At 47.1% G+C, this 19,506-nt stretch overlaps 1 protein-coding gene across 1 annotated transcript in view; it reads left to right on the top strand.

Moving 5' to 3' along the window:
- Positions 1-19,506, top strand: part of IFT172 (intraflagellar transport 172) — a 1,181,874-nt gene that overhangs the window by 1,004,989 nt on the left and 157,379 nt on the right. The window contains exons 43-44 of the mRNA XM_086928171.1: positions 779-874; positions 3,932-3,991. Coding sequence (XP_086784297.1) covers positions 779-874; positions 3,932-3,991 — 156 coding nt within the window. The remainder of the gene's footprint in view (positions 1-778; positions 875-3,931; positions 3,992-19,506) is intronic.

The following is a 19,506-nucleotide window of genomic DNA, read 5'->3' as shown; positions in this document are numbered from 1 at the left end:
GCACATACCACCAGGAAAATGGACAGGGTTAAAATGTTCGGGGAGGAGGCATATTTAGGGAAGAAACCAAAAAGTCTCAAAATATTTTGAAAGTCACTTGTAAAATTCGGCAAGCGCTGAAAAGATGGATTTGTGGTGCACAAAAAGGGACTAATGTCATGTTTGTGGACAGGACTTGTATGAACCACACTCACCACTATGACTGCTAATGACATCTGTATGGCCCTGCCCCCAGTGTTTCAGTGGCAGTGATAGGTCTACATTAAGGCGTGCTCAAAAATCTTCCAGAGGATTCTTTCCCTGGTAGATATTTCATGCTCATTTATGTCAAGAAAGCAGTGTGTAGTAGACATAAATGTTATCAACAGTAAACTAACTTGTTTTTCTGCCTGCCTGCCTGCAAGAATAAATTGGTGGATTCAGTACCAATGTATTTTATCATTATATTTTCAGCAACAGGTCATATGCATCTGTTTGGATTTCAGGGGGCCACAAAGCTAAGGTGTTTATTTGCCATTTTTATCTTCAAGTGACTGCAGTCAGCAGGAAGGTAGTCCGGATGGTAAAACATGGGTAGCCAGACACGCATTCAGCATTGTAGTCCTAAGGTCGTGGAATCAAAGCACTGTTTATAAGTAAACTCATCTAATTACCTTTCTCCAATTTTGAAGGATACGTTTGTATGGTTATACAGTTTTCAAATATGCTATTAACACAGTTTGGGGCTCTCTGCCAATCTACAGGTGATGGACTAATGAAGTTTGTTTTTGCCCCTTAGGAGACCCTAGCTGCTAAACTATCTGTCTCGTTACTGCGACACACTGAGTTCATCCCCTCAGACAAGTGTTTCTACGAGGCCGGAATAGCTGCCAAGGTAAGTGAGCCAGTATGAAAGGTATAGTTCACACATAGTGCCAACCAATGTTCATGCCTGCCCAGAAGACAAGTGGTCTTAAGTATTTGTTGATGAAATATTATATTTGTAAACTTACTCATCAGAAAGTATTTAGGAATTAATTGTGTTTTGAAATGTTCATATCTCATTGGTTCATCCAGTCCTCCTGTCCATCAGACACCTAGGACGTTCAAGCTGCAGAGGAAGATGTAAACATTTTGATAATAAAAGAGACATACCTCAGTCTTTTTGATTCACTCAGTGTGAGCATATTTCTCTTCACAGCTACAGGTGTGGAGTTCACACATTTCTTTTCTTCTGTTCGCCCCCACCCATACTCTTGCATCTGGCTCAACTTATGTGGATTCAAATATGGCTTTCAAGTCATGGCCTCTCCATGAAGTGGGCCCTTTTGTTTTGTGCTTCCAGGGCCAGGGGACAAGAACCTCTTGCCCGACAGCCTGCTCTGTGCCTCTTTCTCCTGCATGTCATGGATGCCTTGGCTTCGGTGTTTTTTTTGGTTTTAACGACCTACATGCTATGCAGGAGTATGTTGTGGGGAAGCGGAAGGCCTCAGTTGAGTCACCAGCTCCTCCATTAGGACATTTGTTGTGTCCAGTGGTTATCCCCTGACAATCAGACTACAGCTCCTCATTGGAGATGATCCGAGTTGTGGTACATGCCTAAGACCATAGCATGTAGGATGTGCTCTACAGACATAACATTAGAGCCTATGTAACAGAGTGATCCTGTTGCCTTACATCAAAGACAGTTCTGAGATACCAAAGTGGTGTTAATATATTGGTGCATGCAAGAGAAGCCTGGCCTGATTAATCCCACAGCAATACTGCACATTGAGGTGTCTACACAGGCTAAAACACCATTGTGCCATGCAGAGGCCTTTAGGTTTTTGAGCAGCCTACCCATGGGGCCCATCTAATTTGCTTGCACCATATCCCACATCCAGTTCAAGGTCCTAAGTGTTGGACTGGAACGTCTGTCCGACATGTGCATCTGTGGCCAGCATTAAGATGGCTCCAGTCTTTGCTTTTTGGTAGACTCCAATCTTTCTTCAGGACCCAAATAGGTCAAACATGGGGCCCCTTGAGTATTCAAACTCTTCCTGGCTCCCCTGGCAACATTGATAGTGTCTTTGGAGTTAAAGTAGTTTCTTGTGCTGATGGCACTCAGTTAATCTTATACATAGGCAAAAGTGCTGCTGTCCCGTAAGCTTTCTTTCAAATGTGCTAATCGAAGGTTAGTGATTGGGTGCAGTAGGGTAACTTAAATTGTAACCCAGACAAAACTGTGATTCTTGGTTTTGGAGCCATCAAGAAATTCAGGATCAATGATTGTTGGCTGGTAGGGCTCCCAGTTCCTCCTCCTCCAGTACTGGTAGCAGAAGATCTTCAAGTTAAATTTGATAGTGACCAAGTTCATACTGTTACGGGTACTTGGTTTGCATTACTCAGTACACCAAAGAAATTCTTGGATTTACTCCCTTTTGAAGACAGGAAGTTAGTAGTTGGTGAATTCATTATTTTCAGACTTGACTACACCAATAGCCTTTATTTTGGGTTCACCACATTTCTAAACAATTGCTGCAGGTGTATCGAAAGCAGCAGCAAGATTGGTTGTAATAATACCTCACAGTTCATCTCTCTCCCAAAATCTCAAACAGCTTCATGCTGGGCCTGGTGGCCCAGTGGACTAATGCATCCCCTGTAGGGGGTTTTTGTTCGACCCCATGGTCACAGGTTCAAATCCCAGCTGGTCCACTCAGCCTTTCATCCTTCCGAGGTTGATAAAAATGAGTACCAAGGAGTTGGGTAACAAAATTCAGCAACGTTATGTTGGTTTAAGATGCTCATCCTGGTCTATAGAGCACATCATGACACCTGCCCCAAATCTTTGGAAAATATTCCAACTGAACAACCCAATTAGAGACCTGACATCCAGCAATGCTGTGCTCTTTAAAAATAAAAAATCAAGTGATAAGAAAAGGTGGAAGATTCTTCCCCTTCCTAGCAGCAAAGGTGTGGAATAAGCTTCCTTTCGCTCTCCGATCCATCATTATGAGAATCATTTTAGGAAGCTTTTGAAGACTTGGTTATTTTCCTCATCATAATTCCACTTTTTGGACAAACTACCTAGGATTCTTAGTTAGCACCTAGGATGCCCTTTGTGGCAGCTGTTTGCCCTTTATAAAACATTTTTCATTCATTCCTTTATTATGAACAAGGCAAAAATACGAATCTTTCTTTATCTAGGTAATTCAGTAATAAAACTGCTGTGTTGCAGAAAACCTAATAACAGACAAAGTTTCTTTGTGAGCCTGATACCACTCTCACATGCTTGTCATTTTAATTCTCCATCAAGGGAGTCGTCATTGGCCACTGCAATCAATCAGCTGTGCTGCAATTGCTTTATGACATGTATATGCTGTCATATTAACAGAGTCTATGCATCTAGTAAACAGAGCTGCTGGCTCTCTAAAGTGTTTGCTGCCTGCCTGACTCCATTCCTTGGTGTGACATTTTGTTTTAATGAGGAAACTATATCAGCTTAAGCGTACTTAGCAACTTTAATTTGGTGGACTTTAAAGTATTTACATTTATGTATTGTAGCCTGCAAATGGCCACCTACTAAAAAATATTTTTTTATAAGGATTTCGTTTTTAAAAATCATCTGCGGTCCTTCCCAAGTGCGGAGCTATTTAGTGATAGACTTCAATAAAAATTCTTACGATGGAAAACTAGGATTAAAAATAAGAAACATTTTCTATGTTGCCTTTTATTTGCTTGATAATGTAGCAGATTTCATTGAAATGATAATGTTAAGAAGCTTGCGTACAAAAATAAAATGTAAAACATGCACATTAAGCATAAATATTTGTAAACAAATCTAAAGTTAAATAAAATAGAAGGGGCAGATTTAAACATTAAATTGTACAGCTAATAGGATTTCTATCACTACGTTTTTCACTGGCGAATTCAATTTAACAAAACTTACCAATGTTTTTTCTTCTTGTAATAGGTGGTGGGATGGGAGAACATGGCCTTCATCTTCCTCAATCGATTCCTGGATCTTGTTGATGTAAGTATTTGGTCAACTATTCACATCCTGGTTTGCAAAAATACTTGCTGGGGTATTTGGGTTTTTACCAAGTTATAAAAGATATATTTATGGTAAACATGCTTTATTCTGAGTTATCGAGTATTGTTTGCAAGGATTGCAGGGTCTACAAATTAAGGGTCTGATTAGATCTTGGCAGATGGGTTACTCCGTCACAACGGTGACTGATATCCCGTCTGCCGAAATATAAATCCCGTAGGATATAATGGGATTTATATTTCGACAGACTGGATATCCATCACCGTTGTGGCGGATTAACCCATCCCCCAAGTTCTAAATCAGGCCCGCAGTTGGGATTTAAATGATTCTTAAACTAGTACCTTGTCTTCTAGGGTCAGAGGTAGACCTACAAAGATGTTAGTTTTTGTAATGTTTTATTAGATTTAGATGATGATTATTTAATAATTTCTGCTTAATCTAGATGTTTTTATTACAATACTGGAGGCATTACAACCTTTCTGTTTAACATATTTCTGTTTCTTAAAATAACTCTTGTGCCAGAATAGACAGAGTGACCTCTTAAGTCTGTAATAGAGAATCTTTAAAGGAATGCACCATAGTCACTTGAACTTTTCTTCATATATTGTATTGGCACAAAAGTGCCACAACACTATCTCCCCCTCCCCACATCATAGCCCTCTCCTGACACTGCGTACCATAAACCTACCTTAATATTTTGTAGGTTGTGCTAGAAACCGCTTTGATGTAAAGAATGGCTCATATAATCTTCTAGCTGCAGAGCCCTTACCTTTGAATTTCCCAGGCGTCAGGCTGGATCCGTAAGGTAAGGTAAGGAATCTGCAGCTACATAGATAATGCTTTACCGAAGGTAAGTAACTTGTTCTATAGTGCATGTCAAGAAAGTGCCCTTGCACTGCAACAGAGGTGGATTGTTAGAAAATACATTTCCGGCCCATCACCCCAGTAGAAAGCACCCATGCTGCTGCCAGGTTAGTCCGAGTGCTGCGTTCTGTCACATTGCAAGAAGAGCAGCAACACTGACTCGTGCTGCATGTTCCAACTACAGAGGTGAAATGATGTGGCATAACACATTGCTTGTACCAGCAGCATGTGGGCTGGTGCTCGTCCATCACACTACTTCAGGAAGAGCTGCAGCGGTGCATGATGCTGCATGTTCCAGCATCAGTACAAGAGGTAGGATGTGGCATAACACATTGCATGTACCAGCAGCAAGCTTGCTGATGCTTGTCCATCGCACTGCGAGAATATGTGCAACAGTGCTTCATGCTGCATGTTGAAGCAGTAGCAGATGTGGTCTGATGTGGCATAACACATTGCACGTACCAGCAGCAAGCGTGCTGATGCTTGTCCATCGCACTGCAGAAAGAGCTGCAACAGGGCATCATGCTGCATGTTCCAGCAGCAGCAGAGGAGGTATCATGTGGCATCACACAATGCATGTACCAGCAGCAAGTGGGCTGATGCTTGTCCATCGCACTGCAGGAAGAGCTGCAACGGTGCATCATGCTGCATGTTCCAGCAGCAGCAGAGGAGGTATCATGTGGCATAACACAATGCATGTACCAGCAGCAAGTGGGCTGATGCTTGTCCATCGCACTGCAGGAAGAGCTGCAACGGTGCATCATGCTGCATGTTCCAGCAGCAGCAGAGGAGGTATCATGTGGCATCACACAATGCATGTACCAGCAGCAAGTGGGCTGATGCTTGTCCATCGCACTGCAGGAAGAGCTGCAACGGTGCATCATGCTGCATGTTCCAGCCGCAGCAGAGGAGGTATCATGTGGCATCACACAATGCACGTACCAGCAGCAAGTGGGCTGATGCTTGTCCATCGCACTGCAGGAAGAGCTGCAACGGTGCATCATGCTGCATGTTCCAGCAGCAGCAGAGGAGGTATCATGTGGCATCACGCAATGCATGTACCAGCAGCAAGTGGGCTGATGCTTGTCCATCGCACTGCAGGAAGAGCTGCAACGTGCATCATGCTGCACGTCCCAGCAGCAGCAGAGGAGGTATCATGTGGCATCACACAATGCATGTACCAGCAGCAAGTGGGCTGATGCTTGTCCATCGCACTGCAGGAAGAGCTGCAACGGTGCATCATGCTGCACGTCCCAGCAGCAGCAGCGGAGGTATCATGTGGCATCACACAATGCATGTCCCAGCAGCAAGCGGGCTGATGCTTGTCCATCGCACTGCAGGAAGAGCTGCAACGGTGCATCATGCTGCATGTTCCAGCAGCAGCAGAGGAGGTATCATGTGGCATCACGCAATGCATGTACCAGCAGCAAGCGTGCTGATGCTTGTCCATCGCACTGCAGGAAGAGCTGCAACGGTGCATCATGCTGCATGTTCCAGCAGCAGCAGAGGAGGTATGTGGCATCACACCATGCATGTACCAGCAGCAAGTGGGCTGATGCTTGTCCATCGCACTGCAGGAAGAGCTGCAACGGTGCATCATGCTGCATGTTCCAGCCGCAGCAGAGGAGGTATCATGTGGCATCACACAATGCATGTACCAGCAGCAAGTGGGCTGATGCTTGTCCATCGCACTGCAGGAAGAGCTGCAACGTGCATCATGCTGCACGTCCCAGCAGCAGCAGAGGAGGTATCATGTGGCATCACACAATGCATGTACCAGCAGCAAGTGGGCTGATGCTTGTCCATCGCACTGCAGGAAGAGCTGCAACGGTGCATCATGCTGCATGTTCCAGCAGCAGCAGAGGAGGTATCATGTGGCATAACACAATGCATGTACCAGCAGCAAGTGGGCTGATGCTTGTCCATCGCACTGCAGGAAGAGCTGCAACGGTGCATCATGCTGCATGTTCCAGCAGCAGCAGAGGAGGTATCATGTGGCATCACACCATGCATGTACCAGCAGCAAGTGGGCTGATGCTTGTCCATCGCACTGCAGGAAGAGCTGCAACGGTGCATCATGCTGCATGTTCCAGCAGCAGCAGAGGAGGTATCATGTGGCATCACACCATGCATGTACCAGCAGCAAGCGTGCTGATGCTTGTCCATCGCACTGCAGAAAGAGCTGCAACAGTGCATCATGCTGCATGTTCCAGCAGCAGCAGAGGAGGTATCATGTGGCATAACACAATGCATGTACCAGCAGCAAGTGGGCTGATGCTTGTCCATCGCACTGCAGGAAGAGCTGCAACGGTGCATCATGCTGCACGTTCCAGCAGCGACTAGTGATGTAGATATTGTTACTTCATAATCAACAAAAGATCAGAATGAATCTGAATATACAAACACATGGAGATGTATTGCAAGTTTAAATCAATTCAAGAAATGCAATAAATGCAAGTAACCCAACACAACAATAAATTCAACAAATGTTACTACAGTTTATTTACAAATTCATAAAATTCAGCAAAGGGAAAAATTGAAAGGAAAGGAAGTTGGTGCTCAAGTGAAGGATAGTAAAGGGATAGATTTGAGGGTGATTGAGTGCAACAGAAGGATTATTTATACATTGCACACGTAAAGCCTACCCATTTACAATCTATATACAATTTTATACAGGGGGACAGGGAAGGGCAGGTGTAGGCTTTGAGAAAATGATGGGGGGATCGTCGACGTTTCGACCCTGGCGCAATAGGGGGAAGTCACGACCTCTGCTGCGGGTCTTCTTCAGGACGGTAGTGGGGGCGGGGGACAGGGAAGCACCAAATGAAAATTAGAACGGTGTCACGATTCCAGATCAGTTGGGCGGTACACCTCTGGCTAAGAATTTCAGCTCAGAAATAGGGTTCAGTCAAGAGACAGTATGTCCTCAATGGGCACTCGAATTCATTCGTGCCTAGTCCGATATCATGATGGACATTGTACCAGGTGAATGAAGGCGAATTATAATTCAAGTAAATCTTCGGTTTAGGGCTTTCGCTCCAAAATATACAGGGACAGGAGCAGCAGTAAGTTAGGTAGCTCGGAGTGTCCCGGCAGCTTCCGTGTCACGCGACCGGTTTGAACCACAGGTGGTTCAAACCGGTCGCGTGACACGGAAGCTGCCGGGACACTCCGAGCTACCTAACTTACTGCTGTGTGCGTGGGTGAGCATCTTAAAGGTGATTCTCGCCTCGACGGGGAGTCAGTGGAGTGTGCGCAGGTGCTGGGAGATGTGGCAGTGTTTTGGCAGGTTGAGGACCAGTCTTGCGGCGGCGTTCTGGATGTTCTGTAGCTTGCGGATGAGGTTTTTGTTTATTCCGGCGTAGAGTGCGTTGCCATAGTCGAGTCTGCTGGTGACCAGGGCGTGAGTGACTGTCTTTCGGTGTTCCAGGGGGATCCATTTGAAGGTCTTACGAAGGAGGCGGAGGGTGTGGAAGCAGGAAGATGAGACAGAGTTGATCTGGCGGTCCATTTTGAGCTCGGAGTCCAGGATGACTCCCAGGTTGCGTGCGTGGTCTGTGGGGGTTGGCGGGTTTCCGAGGGCGGTGGGCCACCAGGTGTCGCTCCAGGCGTCGGGGTTTGGGCCCATGATGAGTACTTCTGTTTTGTTGGTGTTTAGTTGAAGGCAGCTGTTTTTCATCCATTTGGCGACGGCTTCCATGCCTTCTCGAACGTTGCGTCTGGCGGTGTTGGGTTCATTGGATAGGGAGAGGATAAGCTGGATGTCGTCTGCATATGACACGAAGTTGAGTCCGTAGGTTCTGACGATGGGGGCAAGTGGAGCCATGTAGACGTTGAAGAGCGTCGGGCTGAGGGAGGAGCCCTGGGGGACCCTGCAGGTGGTAGGTGTGGGGTCCGAGAGGAAAGGGGGGAGTCTGACCCGCTGCGTCCTGCCGGAGAGGAAGGAGCAGATCCAGTCGAGGGCCTTGTCCTGGATTCCTGCATCGTAGAGTCTGCGTATTAGGGTGCGGTGGGAGACTGTGTCGAACGCCGCTGAAAGGTCGAGGAGGATGAGGGCTACTGTTTCTCCTTTGTCCAGTAAGGTGCGGATGTCGTCTGTTGCGGCGAGGAGGGCGGTTTCCGTACTGTGTTTTTTTTCTGAAGCCGGATTGGGAGGAGTCGAGGATGTTGTGTTCTTCAATGAATGTGGCGATTTGGCTGTTGATGGCTTTCTCGATGACTTTCGCTGGGAACGGGAGCAGGGAGATGGGTCTGTAGTTTTTGAGGTCGGTGGGGTCCGCTGAGGGTTTCTTTAGGAGGGGGTTGACCTCGGCGTGTTTCCAGTCGTCGGGGAACGAGGCGGTCGCCAGGGATCGGTTGATGGTTTGGCGGAGCATGGGTGCGATGGTGTTGGTGGCTCTGTTGAAGATGTGGTGGGGGCAGGGGTCCGTGGGGGCCCCTGAGTGGATTGACTTCATTGTCTTCAGTGTGTCTTCGGTGGTGAGGGCTGTCCAGTCATCAATCGCTGGTTTCCGGGTGTCGGGGGTGGTTGGTGAGGGTTCAGTGTGTTGGTTGTCTTCGTCGAAGTTGTCGTAGATGCTCTTGATTTTGTGGTGGAAAAAGATGCTGAGTTTGTCGCAGAGGTCTTGTGAGGGTGGGATGTCGATAGACTCGCTGGTGGGTTGGGCGAACTCCTTGATGATGCTGAAGAGTTCCTTGCTGTTGTGTGCGTGGGTGGAGATTCTGTCTTCAATCGCTTTTTTCCTCGTTTCTCTGATGAGTTGATGGTGGGCGTTGGTGGCGGCTCTGAAGTTGTTGTGGGCTTCTGTGGATTTGGTGTTTCTCCAGGCCTTTTCAAGGCGGCGGCATGTGCGCCTGGACTCTCGAAGTTCGGTGGTAAACCATCTGGCTTTCTTGGCACGGGTATTGTTTTTCTTGAGGGGGGCTATGGTGTTGGTGCTGTCCGAGATCCATCTATGCAGGGTTCGGGGTGCGGTGTTGGGGTCGTCGTTTTCCGCGATGGTTGGGGTGGAGTTGTTGAGTGAGGAGGTGAGCTGGTCATCGGTGATTTTGGTCCAGTTTCTTTGTGGAAGCAGGTGCTGGTGTCTGTGGATGGTGGGTGTTCTGAAGGTGAAGTGGACGCAACGATGGTCGGTCCATGGGAGTTTGGTGGTGTGGCTGAAGGTGATGGAGTTTCCTGTAGTGAAGAGGGGGTCGAGGGTGTGTCCTGCTGAGTGCGTGGGCTCGGTCACGATCTGGCGGAGTCCAATGTTGTGGAGGTTGTCCAGGAGGGATGTGGTGTTGGGGTCCAGTTGATTGTCGAGGTGGAAGTTGAGGTCTCCCAGCAGGGTGTAGTTGGTGGATGCGATGGCCTGCGGGGAGATAATGTCCGTGATGGAGTTGGCGAAGAGTCCCCGGGGTCCAGGGGGTCGGTAGATGAGGGTTCCTCGGAAGGCGGCGGTGGGGCTGGCCAGTATCTTGAAGTGAAGGTGTTCCATCAGTTCTGTGGACTCGTCAGGGAGTGTGCTCAGGCGGAGGCTGGATTTGTGGACGATGGCGATTCCTCCTCCTGGGTAGATGGGGCGGTCCTTCCTGGAGATCTTGTATCCTTGGGGGATGGCGATGGCGATGTCCGGTCCCGAGGTGGTGTTGGTCCAGGTTTCGGTGAAGAATGCTACGTCTGGGGTGGTGCTGTCGAGGAGGTCCCAGATTTCTGTTGCGTGTTTGTGGAGGGATCGGACGTTGAGGAGGATGCATTGCAGGGTCTTCGGTTCGGTTGTGTTCTTGTGGGCGGGTTGTGCTGGATCCGTGTTCTTGGCGGTGCTGCAGGTGTGCCGGCAGCGGTGACAGCTGAAGGGCCCATAGGTGTCGGCTGGTGATGCTAGCTTGCAGTTGTTGTTGCAGCCTGGGTTGAGTGCGTGGAGTGCTGCTGGGTCGTAGCGTTGGCGGGGCGGAGGTCCAGGGTTCCTGGTGCTGGTTGCGGACGGGTCGCAGACGGGCGCAGACGTGCTTGCCTTTGACGCGCCTTCGGTGCACCAGCGGCGCGCCCGCAGCCCGCGGCTGCGCAGCGGCCGCCATTAAGTAGGGGTCGGGAGGGCTGGACAGCTGGGAGGCGGGGAGGGGAGCTGGATTGGGCCGGTCGTGCTGGGGGGGGAGGGGCCGCGGGGGCAGCAGCGGCAGGGAAAGGTAAAGGGAGGAAAGAAGGGATAAAGAAAAAAGGGAAAATAAGCAGAAATAAGGCACAAAAGAGCAGAGATGCAGAAAAGAGCAGAAAGGTGAAAGATAGAAAGGGTAAAAAAAAGAGTGAAGGAGCAGAGGGAGAGAAAGGGAAAATGGGCAGAAATAAGGCACAAAAGAGCAGAGGTGCAGAAAGGTGAAAGATAGAAAGGGGGAAAAAACGAGTGAAAACGAGTGAAGGAGCAGAGGGAGAGAAAGGGAGAATGGGCAGAAATAAGGCGCAAAAGAGCAGAGGTGCAGAAAGGTGAAAGAGAAAGGGGAGAAAAACGAGTGAAGGAGCAGAAGAAAGAAAGTAGACAGAGGTCCACTGGACCACCAGGGATGAGGCGCAGGGAAACCTGCGGGTGGAGGAGGGCCTCGATCACCAACACTGAAGAGTGCAGGGGTAGGGGCACCTCACTTAATGGTGGAGCTGCGAGGGTGGGAGAGCAATTTCACTGACAATGAGTCAGTGGTCTGTGTATATGTGTATATTACTCAATAATGAAGTACTATTCCAGCAACGGCTGCTTAAAGAGAAAAACATTTCTGCGTGAATTACACTGCTACGAACAGAAAGCTTTTACAAAACCAGCCGTTTCGGTGTGTCCTTCTGACAACAGGGCTGTGCTAGTAACACAATTCTTGAGGGCACCAGGATAGAGGTAACCTGATGAGCTTGTACACGGACCTGGATTATCCAATCCAATCCAGTTTTGTCATAGTCATTCTGGCAGAGCTGGATGAGTAACACAAAAATCAAAGATCCAGGTACCAGAATTAAACAAGAATTGGCAAAGCCAATACCTCTGGTATATAAGTGATAGTGACTCTTCATTCATAAACCAGTGGTTAAGCAATATTTTTTTTATTATTTATAAGGGAAAGATGTCACTTTGAGACAGGGTTTGACTAGGCCAGGGATGTTTCAACAGTTCTGTGCTCTTCATATCGGGTACAGATGCAGGAGGCTTTCCTGTGCCTGTTGAGCATAAGAGGATTGACAAGAGTGATGGTAAGAATCTCCTACACCCCCAAACCCTAATACTCCTGTAAAGGCTGCACAACGCCGGTGTCTTGGATACTTCAACTGAAGCACATCTTCAGGTGTGTGATGGGCCTCTACATCTCAACAGTTGATTTATGCAGTGCAGATCTGGAAGGTGGTAGACACTACAGCAGTTCTCTCCATATTGAGCAGCTGAAATCTTCATAATTTGATCAGATTTTCACCTGAAGTCTCTTATTCAGAGGAGATGCTTTCTTTTACCCTTTCGCTGCTAGGCATTTTCCCCCTAGAGTGCTGAGCTCTATTTAACTATTTGGCCTAGTTTGCAGTTAGGCCCCCATAACATTTATTCCCACATAAGGTATTTTGGCCAAATTTGCATCCTTTATTCCCAACGTTATCGGGATTCTAAGGGCACCCAGGGTTTGTGTATTCCTTTGAAAGGGACTCAGAATACAGCCATAACATAGCTGCTTTTTGGGGGTTTGAGGGAAAATTAGGAATATGTGCTCTGCAAAAAAGTGTGTATTTTTTTTTTCCTAAACTCATCAACAAGGTTTGCTGTGCTAAAGCCAACCTCTCTCCAGTTGTTTTTCAGGAGCAAGCAGAGCGGAATCGAAAAAAAACATTTTTTACTACAGTTTTGGCATCTAGTGCATTTTCCCTCATGTATGTGCTTTTAAAATACTTCTAGTTTGTGGTGGAAACAGATGTAAAATCCATGGGTGATCCCAGAATGTTGTACATTTTCAAAACGTCGACACAATCCTGAATTCAGCCAGGATTCTGGAGTCATTCGTGTAGATCCCTCAAGGTTTTCCCAAAGAAACTAAATGTTAAAATAGAACAATATTAAAGAGGAGTACGAAAAATCAGCCATTTGTGACGTTTTCATCTGTAACATCTTGTCACAATGACCAATTTACAAAATCAGTATACCACAGCATTCGTTGTGATCGTGGGGAAATATAGAGTTTGTAGGTTCTTCCAGAATACAAGGTACCCAGAGTCAACAACTGAGCTGCACCTTACAGTGGTTTTTCATTGTGTACCAACTCTTCAGCAATTCACATGGTAAAATACAAGTAATGAAAAATTGGTATTTAGGAACCCTTCACAGACGGATTTCCGCCCCAAACATGGGACGGAGACCGCTCTGTTGGCGGTCACGGAGGAATCCAGAAAAATCTTAGACCGAGGAGGATCGGTGGCAGTCGTCCTCCTCGATCTAAGTGCTGCATTTGACACGGTAAATCATAAAATCTTAGTGCAGCGTCTTCTGGATATAGGAATATCTGGCAGAGCTCTAGAATGGTTCAAATTTTTTTTGAGTGACAGAACCTTCCAGGTATATGAAGAAAATGCCATCTCCTCCAGTAAACCTTTGGGCTGTGGAGTCCCACAGGGCTCATATTTGAGCCCGACGTTATTTAACGTCTACATGAGACCGCTGGCTGAGATCGTCCGTCCATATGGGATTAAGATCATTACCTATGCGGACGATACTCAGCTAGTGGTCTCTCTGGCTCAAGAGAACGGCTCCTCAGCCAGGGTGGACCTGGCGGGTTGTCTGGAGAAAGTCAAAAGCTGGATGACCAAGTCTTGTCTCAAACTCAATGGAGACAAGACTGAGCTCATGTTGCTGGGCCGATCTGCTCCAGCCTCCATCAGCTCGATCTGGCCCTCCTGTCTGGGTCTGCCACCGGCACCCAAGGACACCATCAAGAGCCTCGGAATATGGTTAGATAGGTAAAAAGCAGAAAAGGTTTAAATGTCAGTGAAAGATGGGCGCACTGCTAAGAAATGAACGCGCATGAGTGTGCAAATTCTTAATCATATGTTGGTGGTGCAACTGGGTGAGTGGAAAACCTGTGAAACCACTCAGTGGTCAAACCAGCATGCCAGTAAGACCCAACCTAATACTACAGATACCCTATGCACACACATTAAAGAGTACATATATTAATCTTATCATAGGATAAATACAAAATCACAAAAGGTAAGATGGCAGAGAGACAAATAGATCTTGTGTGGATTCAATTCTTCAATTCTTTATTTTCATGTCAGAGAAACAGCAGCCAACCGACACGTGTTTCATCGCTCACGCGAATCTACAGGGCTTAAGACGCTACTGTATACGCAAAGGAGGTCGCTCTACCGGTGATAATTCCGACCCGGTAGGGCCCTTGACCGGGTTAAAAAGTAGCAACATTTCGAAGGTCACCTCCAAGATAGTTGTATCGGACAAGACTTGTGGAAAACGATTCCGTATTGACGGTAGGGAAGTCGAAAGTTATGCAAAGGTCAATCCACTCTCACGAGTCGTGAGTCATATCCATCCATCCAAAGTAAGAGCCCCCAATTGGTAGTTTTGAAGACGTGTAATGGAAAATGTAAACGCGAAATGCGCGCCGACATACAAAACTTCTGGAACTTTGTGAAAACGGAATCGTTTTCCACAAGTCTTGTCAGATTCAACTATCCTGGAGGTGACCTTCTTCGAAATGTTGCTACTTTTTAACCCGGTCAAGGGCCCTACCGTTTCGGAATTATCACCGGCACAGCGACCTCCTTTGCGTATACACTAGCGTCTTAAGCCCTGAAGATTCGCGTGAGCGATGAAACACGTGTCGGCTGGCTGCTGTTTCTCTGACATGAAAATAAAGAATTGAAGAATTGAATCCACACAAGATCTATTGGTCTCTCTGCCATCTTACCTTTTGTGATTTTCTATTTATCCTATGATAAGATTTATATATGTACTCTTTAATGTGTGTGCATCGGGTATCTGTAGTAATGGTTAGATAGGTCTCTGACATTTGACTATCAAGCAAATAAACTGTCTGTCATCTGCTATGGTCTCTTCAGAATTCTCAGAAAGATTCTCCCCTTGTTACCTTTTGAAGCAAAGCAAACTGTGATACAGGGCCTGATCCAATCCCCTTTGGACTTCGGGAATGCTCTTTATCTAGGAGCCCCTGATTTTACTCTGCGCAAATTGCAGATAATCCAAAACTGTGCTGCCCAGACGCTACTGCAAATCCCTCGTAGGCTATCTGTTAAGTCCAGGCTGAAAAGCCTACATTGGCTCCCTGTTAGGGAGAGAATTAGCTTTAAGTCCCTCTGTCTCGCTCATCAGGCATTCTGGGCCACTGGCCCGGCAATCAACCTCTCTCTAATCACTCCTTATCACCCCAGCAGACAGTTGCGTTCAACCCACGCCCTCTTGGCTACAGTGCCTAAGATCAAGAGAATTAGAGCAGGATGCCACTCTTTCTCCTTTAATGTGGCCAAGATGTGGAATGCTCTTCCTCAATACCTAAGGTCCAACTCGGAACTGACCTCTTTTCGTAAGCAATTGAAAACGTTCCTGTTTAACAATTAGAATTCCCTCCTGGCCTATACTGTCTAATCTAAATAGCGCTTCAGTCTCAGCGCTTGGACGCCTCCGGCAGCTATGTGCGCTTTATAAAAACCATTTTCATTTAATTTCATTTCAGGAAACCTATGTACTTCTGAAATGTACACAGGATACGGAGTTTAGGAACAGGGTTATTTGTACATCTCTGAATTTGGGGTTACCCACACTATCATGTGGTTTAGAGGGTATTTTACTAAATGTTTTCTTTCTTGCACACAGCCTTTGGAAGCCACAAATGCAGAGAAATCCAATTGGTATTAACATGTGTTCTATTATTTTGTATTTACGCATGACTCCTGATAAAAAATAGTGCCTTGATAGTGTGGCTGGGCCTAGTGCATGCGACAGAAAAGAGCCCAAAGCGTAAAATGGACACCTTAAATATTTCCACTGAGAACCAATCTTTTTGGGCAATTGGGGTTGCTGTGGATTTTGTGCACTAGCTCAGCCGCCAAGCCGGGAAACCTATCAAACCCCTACATTTCTAAAAACTAGACACCCCAGGAAGTCCAGGGGGCTAACTTATGTGACTGTCTTACTCAGAAGGGCTTGCAAACCTCCAACTTTGGCTTAAAACATACATTTTCCTCACATTTCTGAAGGAAACTTCTGGAATATGCACACACAAATTTCCTACCACCCAGCGTTCCCACATGTCTCCAGAAAAAAAGGTACCTCAATTGTTTGACCGGGCCTAATGCCTACAACAGGAAAGGCCAAAAACGTAACATGGACATTTCAATTTTTTCCACTGAATTCCAAACACTTTTTTTTAGGTCCTAGCACAGCTGGTATCCAGGGAAACATACCAAACCCAAACATTTCTGAAAAGTGGGCATCTGTGGGAGTGCAGGGTGGTGTGCCTCACAAGGATCCTACATAATTTTCTTACCTATAATGACCTGCAAACCACAAAGGTTGCCTGAAATTACACATTTTCCTTGCATTTCTGTGACATAATGTTCTAAATTAGTATACAAATGGTGATGGATGAAATGCTTTAATTATTCTCAGCCACTGGTAATCTCTCGGGCTACATCCCAATCTTTTGTTAATTTCACACCATGCCACCTTAGTGTACACCCAGCCACATCCAAAGCACTCTTGTCGCTGCTCCAATAAGAACAGTCCAGCTCAAACTGTCAAGCCAGGTCCTCCCTGAATCAAAACACAAGAAACCCAGGAACGGTTTTGCTCTAGTTATCCAGTATTGGTGTCTTTCATAGATTCACATGCCTGAATCATTCCCCGTCGTCGAGACGGGAGTCTCTGGTACATAGAAAAGTAATGTCCTATAGACATATATATAAAAACATAGGCCTAAGGGCCTCACCGTAGTAGCCTATCTATGTCCTTTTGTAAAAAGGACCAAACTCCAGAAGGTAGCCAATCAGCTATCACCTCCCTCTAGAACCTTCCTGTCAGGAGCCTCAGTCTCTCAGATTTTCTTCCGCACGTTGTGCTAGGGAGTCTCCACCTGAGTTCTCCTCAGGTTTCCTTGTTCATACTCTTTTCTTCACAGAAACTGGATATTTTCTTCAGAGTTCTACTATGGCTGATCAACAGAAGAAGGGTCTCTTCAGAGCTTGCTCTTCTTGTGGTAAGAAGAGGCTCCATATTGATGACAAGCATGAAACCTGCTTGTACTGTCTTTATCCGGACCATACACCAAAATAATGTAGAGTTTGTAGAACCTTCTCTACAAAGACTCTAAAAGACAGAGAAGGACGACTACTACTCTGGCCGAACAGGTTGAAAACCAGAGACAACCTGGAGTCTTCAGAGGACGGTGAGATAGCTTTTGATTCCTCTAAATTATCCTTGAAGAGGCCAAGGGTTACTTCCCCTAGCCCTACAGACGTTCCTCCTAAAAAGACTGTCAGAAAGTTTTCAGAGGCAAAATCCACAACGTCTGACAAGGAGGTTCCTGCCTTCAGGAAACCTGCGCCATCGTCGACGACGATTTCGTCGACGCTTTCCTCAGCGCAGAAGAAGATTGTGTCTCCAGTCTATGTTTCGACGTCATCGTCGACGACGGTGTCGACGGCGTCGTCAGCCTTCTCATCAATGACGACGACAACTCCATCGTCGACGGTGGGTAAGCCTGTGTCGTCGATTATCATCATTAAAAAGCCATCGACGACGATAAAGATTTCGTCGACGACAACGACATCAGTGTCGACGATGAAACCAAAGCTGTCGACGCCTACGTCGCGACGAGGACACTCTCGTCGACGAGCGTGCCGTCGACGAAGACATCGACGACGATGAGGACACCGTTGATGAGTGCACCGTCGACGAGGGTACAGTCGACGAAGGTACCGTCGACGAGGGCACCAACGACGACGATGGTTATTCAGTCGGCGACGACACCGTCGACGACGACATCGTCGACTCCATGGAAGCAATTGGAGCTGATTTCTCAGTCGACAGCTGACATTCAGCAGTCTACCATCCCACCATCGAAGAAAAAACCAATAACACCAGAATTAACGTCTCCCAGTGGGGTGCAAAGGTTGCCCCCAGCTCGCCTACTGCAGGAAGAGGACTCAGACGAGGATCTGGATGGACAGGCCACCAGTCCTTCAGACCTAATAGTGAAGTGCCAAAGCACTGATGATGAGGGGGATGCAGTGGAATTTACAGAAGAGACGGTGCATACACAAGTCCAGACGCAAGTCACGCCTATGGTATGCCTTCCGGCATCTATAGTCTCAGATTTGCAGTTCTTGATTCAAGACTACAAGCAGCGATTTCCTGAATCGCCCTCTGCTCCATCAGCGGGAACAAATCCAGCTGCATCTGTACCGACGCCATCTTCACGTAGACCACCACCATTAGTGATCCGTCAGGAAAGAGAGTCAGTGCAGAATATCCCGTCTTCTGACGAGGAAGTTGAAGAACCGGAGGATGGAGAGGTCCGAGATGACCAGTCTGACCATAGAGACGATGAGGACTACATCGCTCATTCTCCTGCCACACCTGAGGCCACTACCTCAGACTCACCGCCAGTGGACATTGTAGGATTTCACAACTTAGTGGAGAGAGCGGCCAAAAGATTTCATATGACGATGGAATCTCACGAAACAGACTGTTTCCTGTACGATTTTAAAGACCCAGTCAGGAAAACAACTAGGTCAATTCCTATTATCGACCACACATGGGAGCAAGGAAAACAGCTTATGCAGACACCAGCCTCTGTCTCAGCAGTGGTACCACGGCTGGACAAAAAGTATAAAGCACCAACAACAGCACCAGCCTGCCTTACTGGCCATCCCAAGCCAGATTCGGTGGTTACCCAGGCGCACAGAAAAATTCTAGAAATCAGTCATCTCCATTGTCAGCTCCACCCGACAAGGAGGGCAGGAAACTAGACAGTATTGGCAAATGCTTTTCCACACGTCGGCCATGACTGTGAAAGTAGCTAATTCCATTGCGCTACTGGGCCGCTACAACAGGCAGTTGTGGGAGGATATTGCTCCGCATCTGGCAGACCTACCAGACACCGTGAAAGAGGAGGTTCAGTCACTCCTTAAAGAGGGCCAAACATCAGCATCGGAACTTATTGATTGTGCGATGGTTGTTGCAATGACCGGCGTCAGACAGCTGGCAGGAGCTGCGGTCTTGCGAAGGCAGGGGTGGCTCAAAACTACATCTTTCCGCCTCGAGGTTCAAACTAAGGTACTGGACATACCTTACGATGACCAACACCTCTTTGGAGAGAAAATAGACGAGGCTCTGTAAACGATCAAAAAAGATACAGACACGGCAAAGGCGCTTGGCACACTACAGTTTCGGAGCCAGTCCTTTCGAGGGAGCAGGGGTAGAGGTCAATCCTCTTACAGAGGATCTTACCAAAACAGATCCACATACTCCTATAATCAGGGCCGGTCGCAATACCAACAGCGACCGCAACAACAAGGTCGCCACACCTCATATGGAAAGTCCAACTACAGGGGAAAAAACCAAAGGAAGACCACTGGCGGACGCCAATGACCTTCTCCAGCA

The sequence above is a fragment of the Lissotriton vulgaris genome, chromosome 6 (assembly GCF_964263255.1).
Source record: "Lissotriton vulgaris chromosome 6, aLisVul1.2, whole genome shotgun sequence".
Taxonomy (NCBI): Eukaryota; Metazoa; Chordata; class Amphibia; order Caudata; family Salamandridae; genus Lissotriton; species Lissotriton vulgaris.
This window is presented reverse-complemented; position numbering and strand designations above follow the sequence as displayed.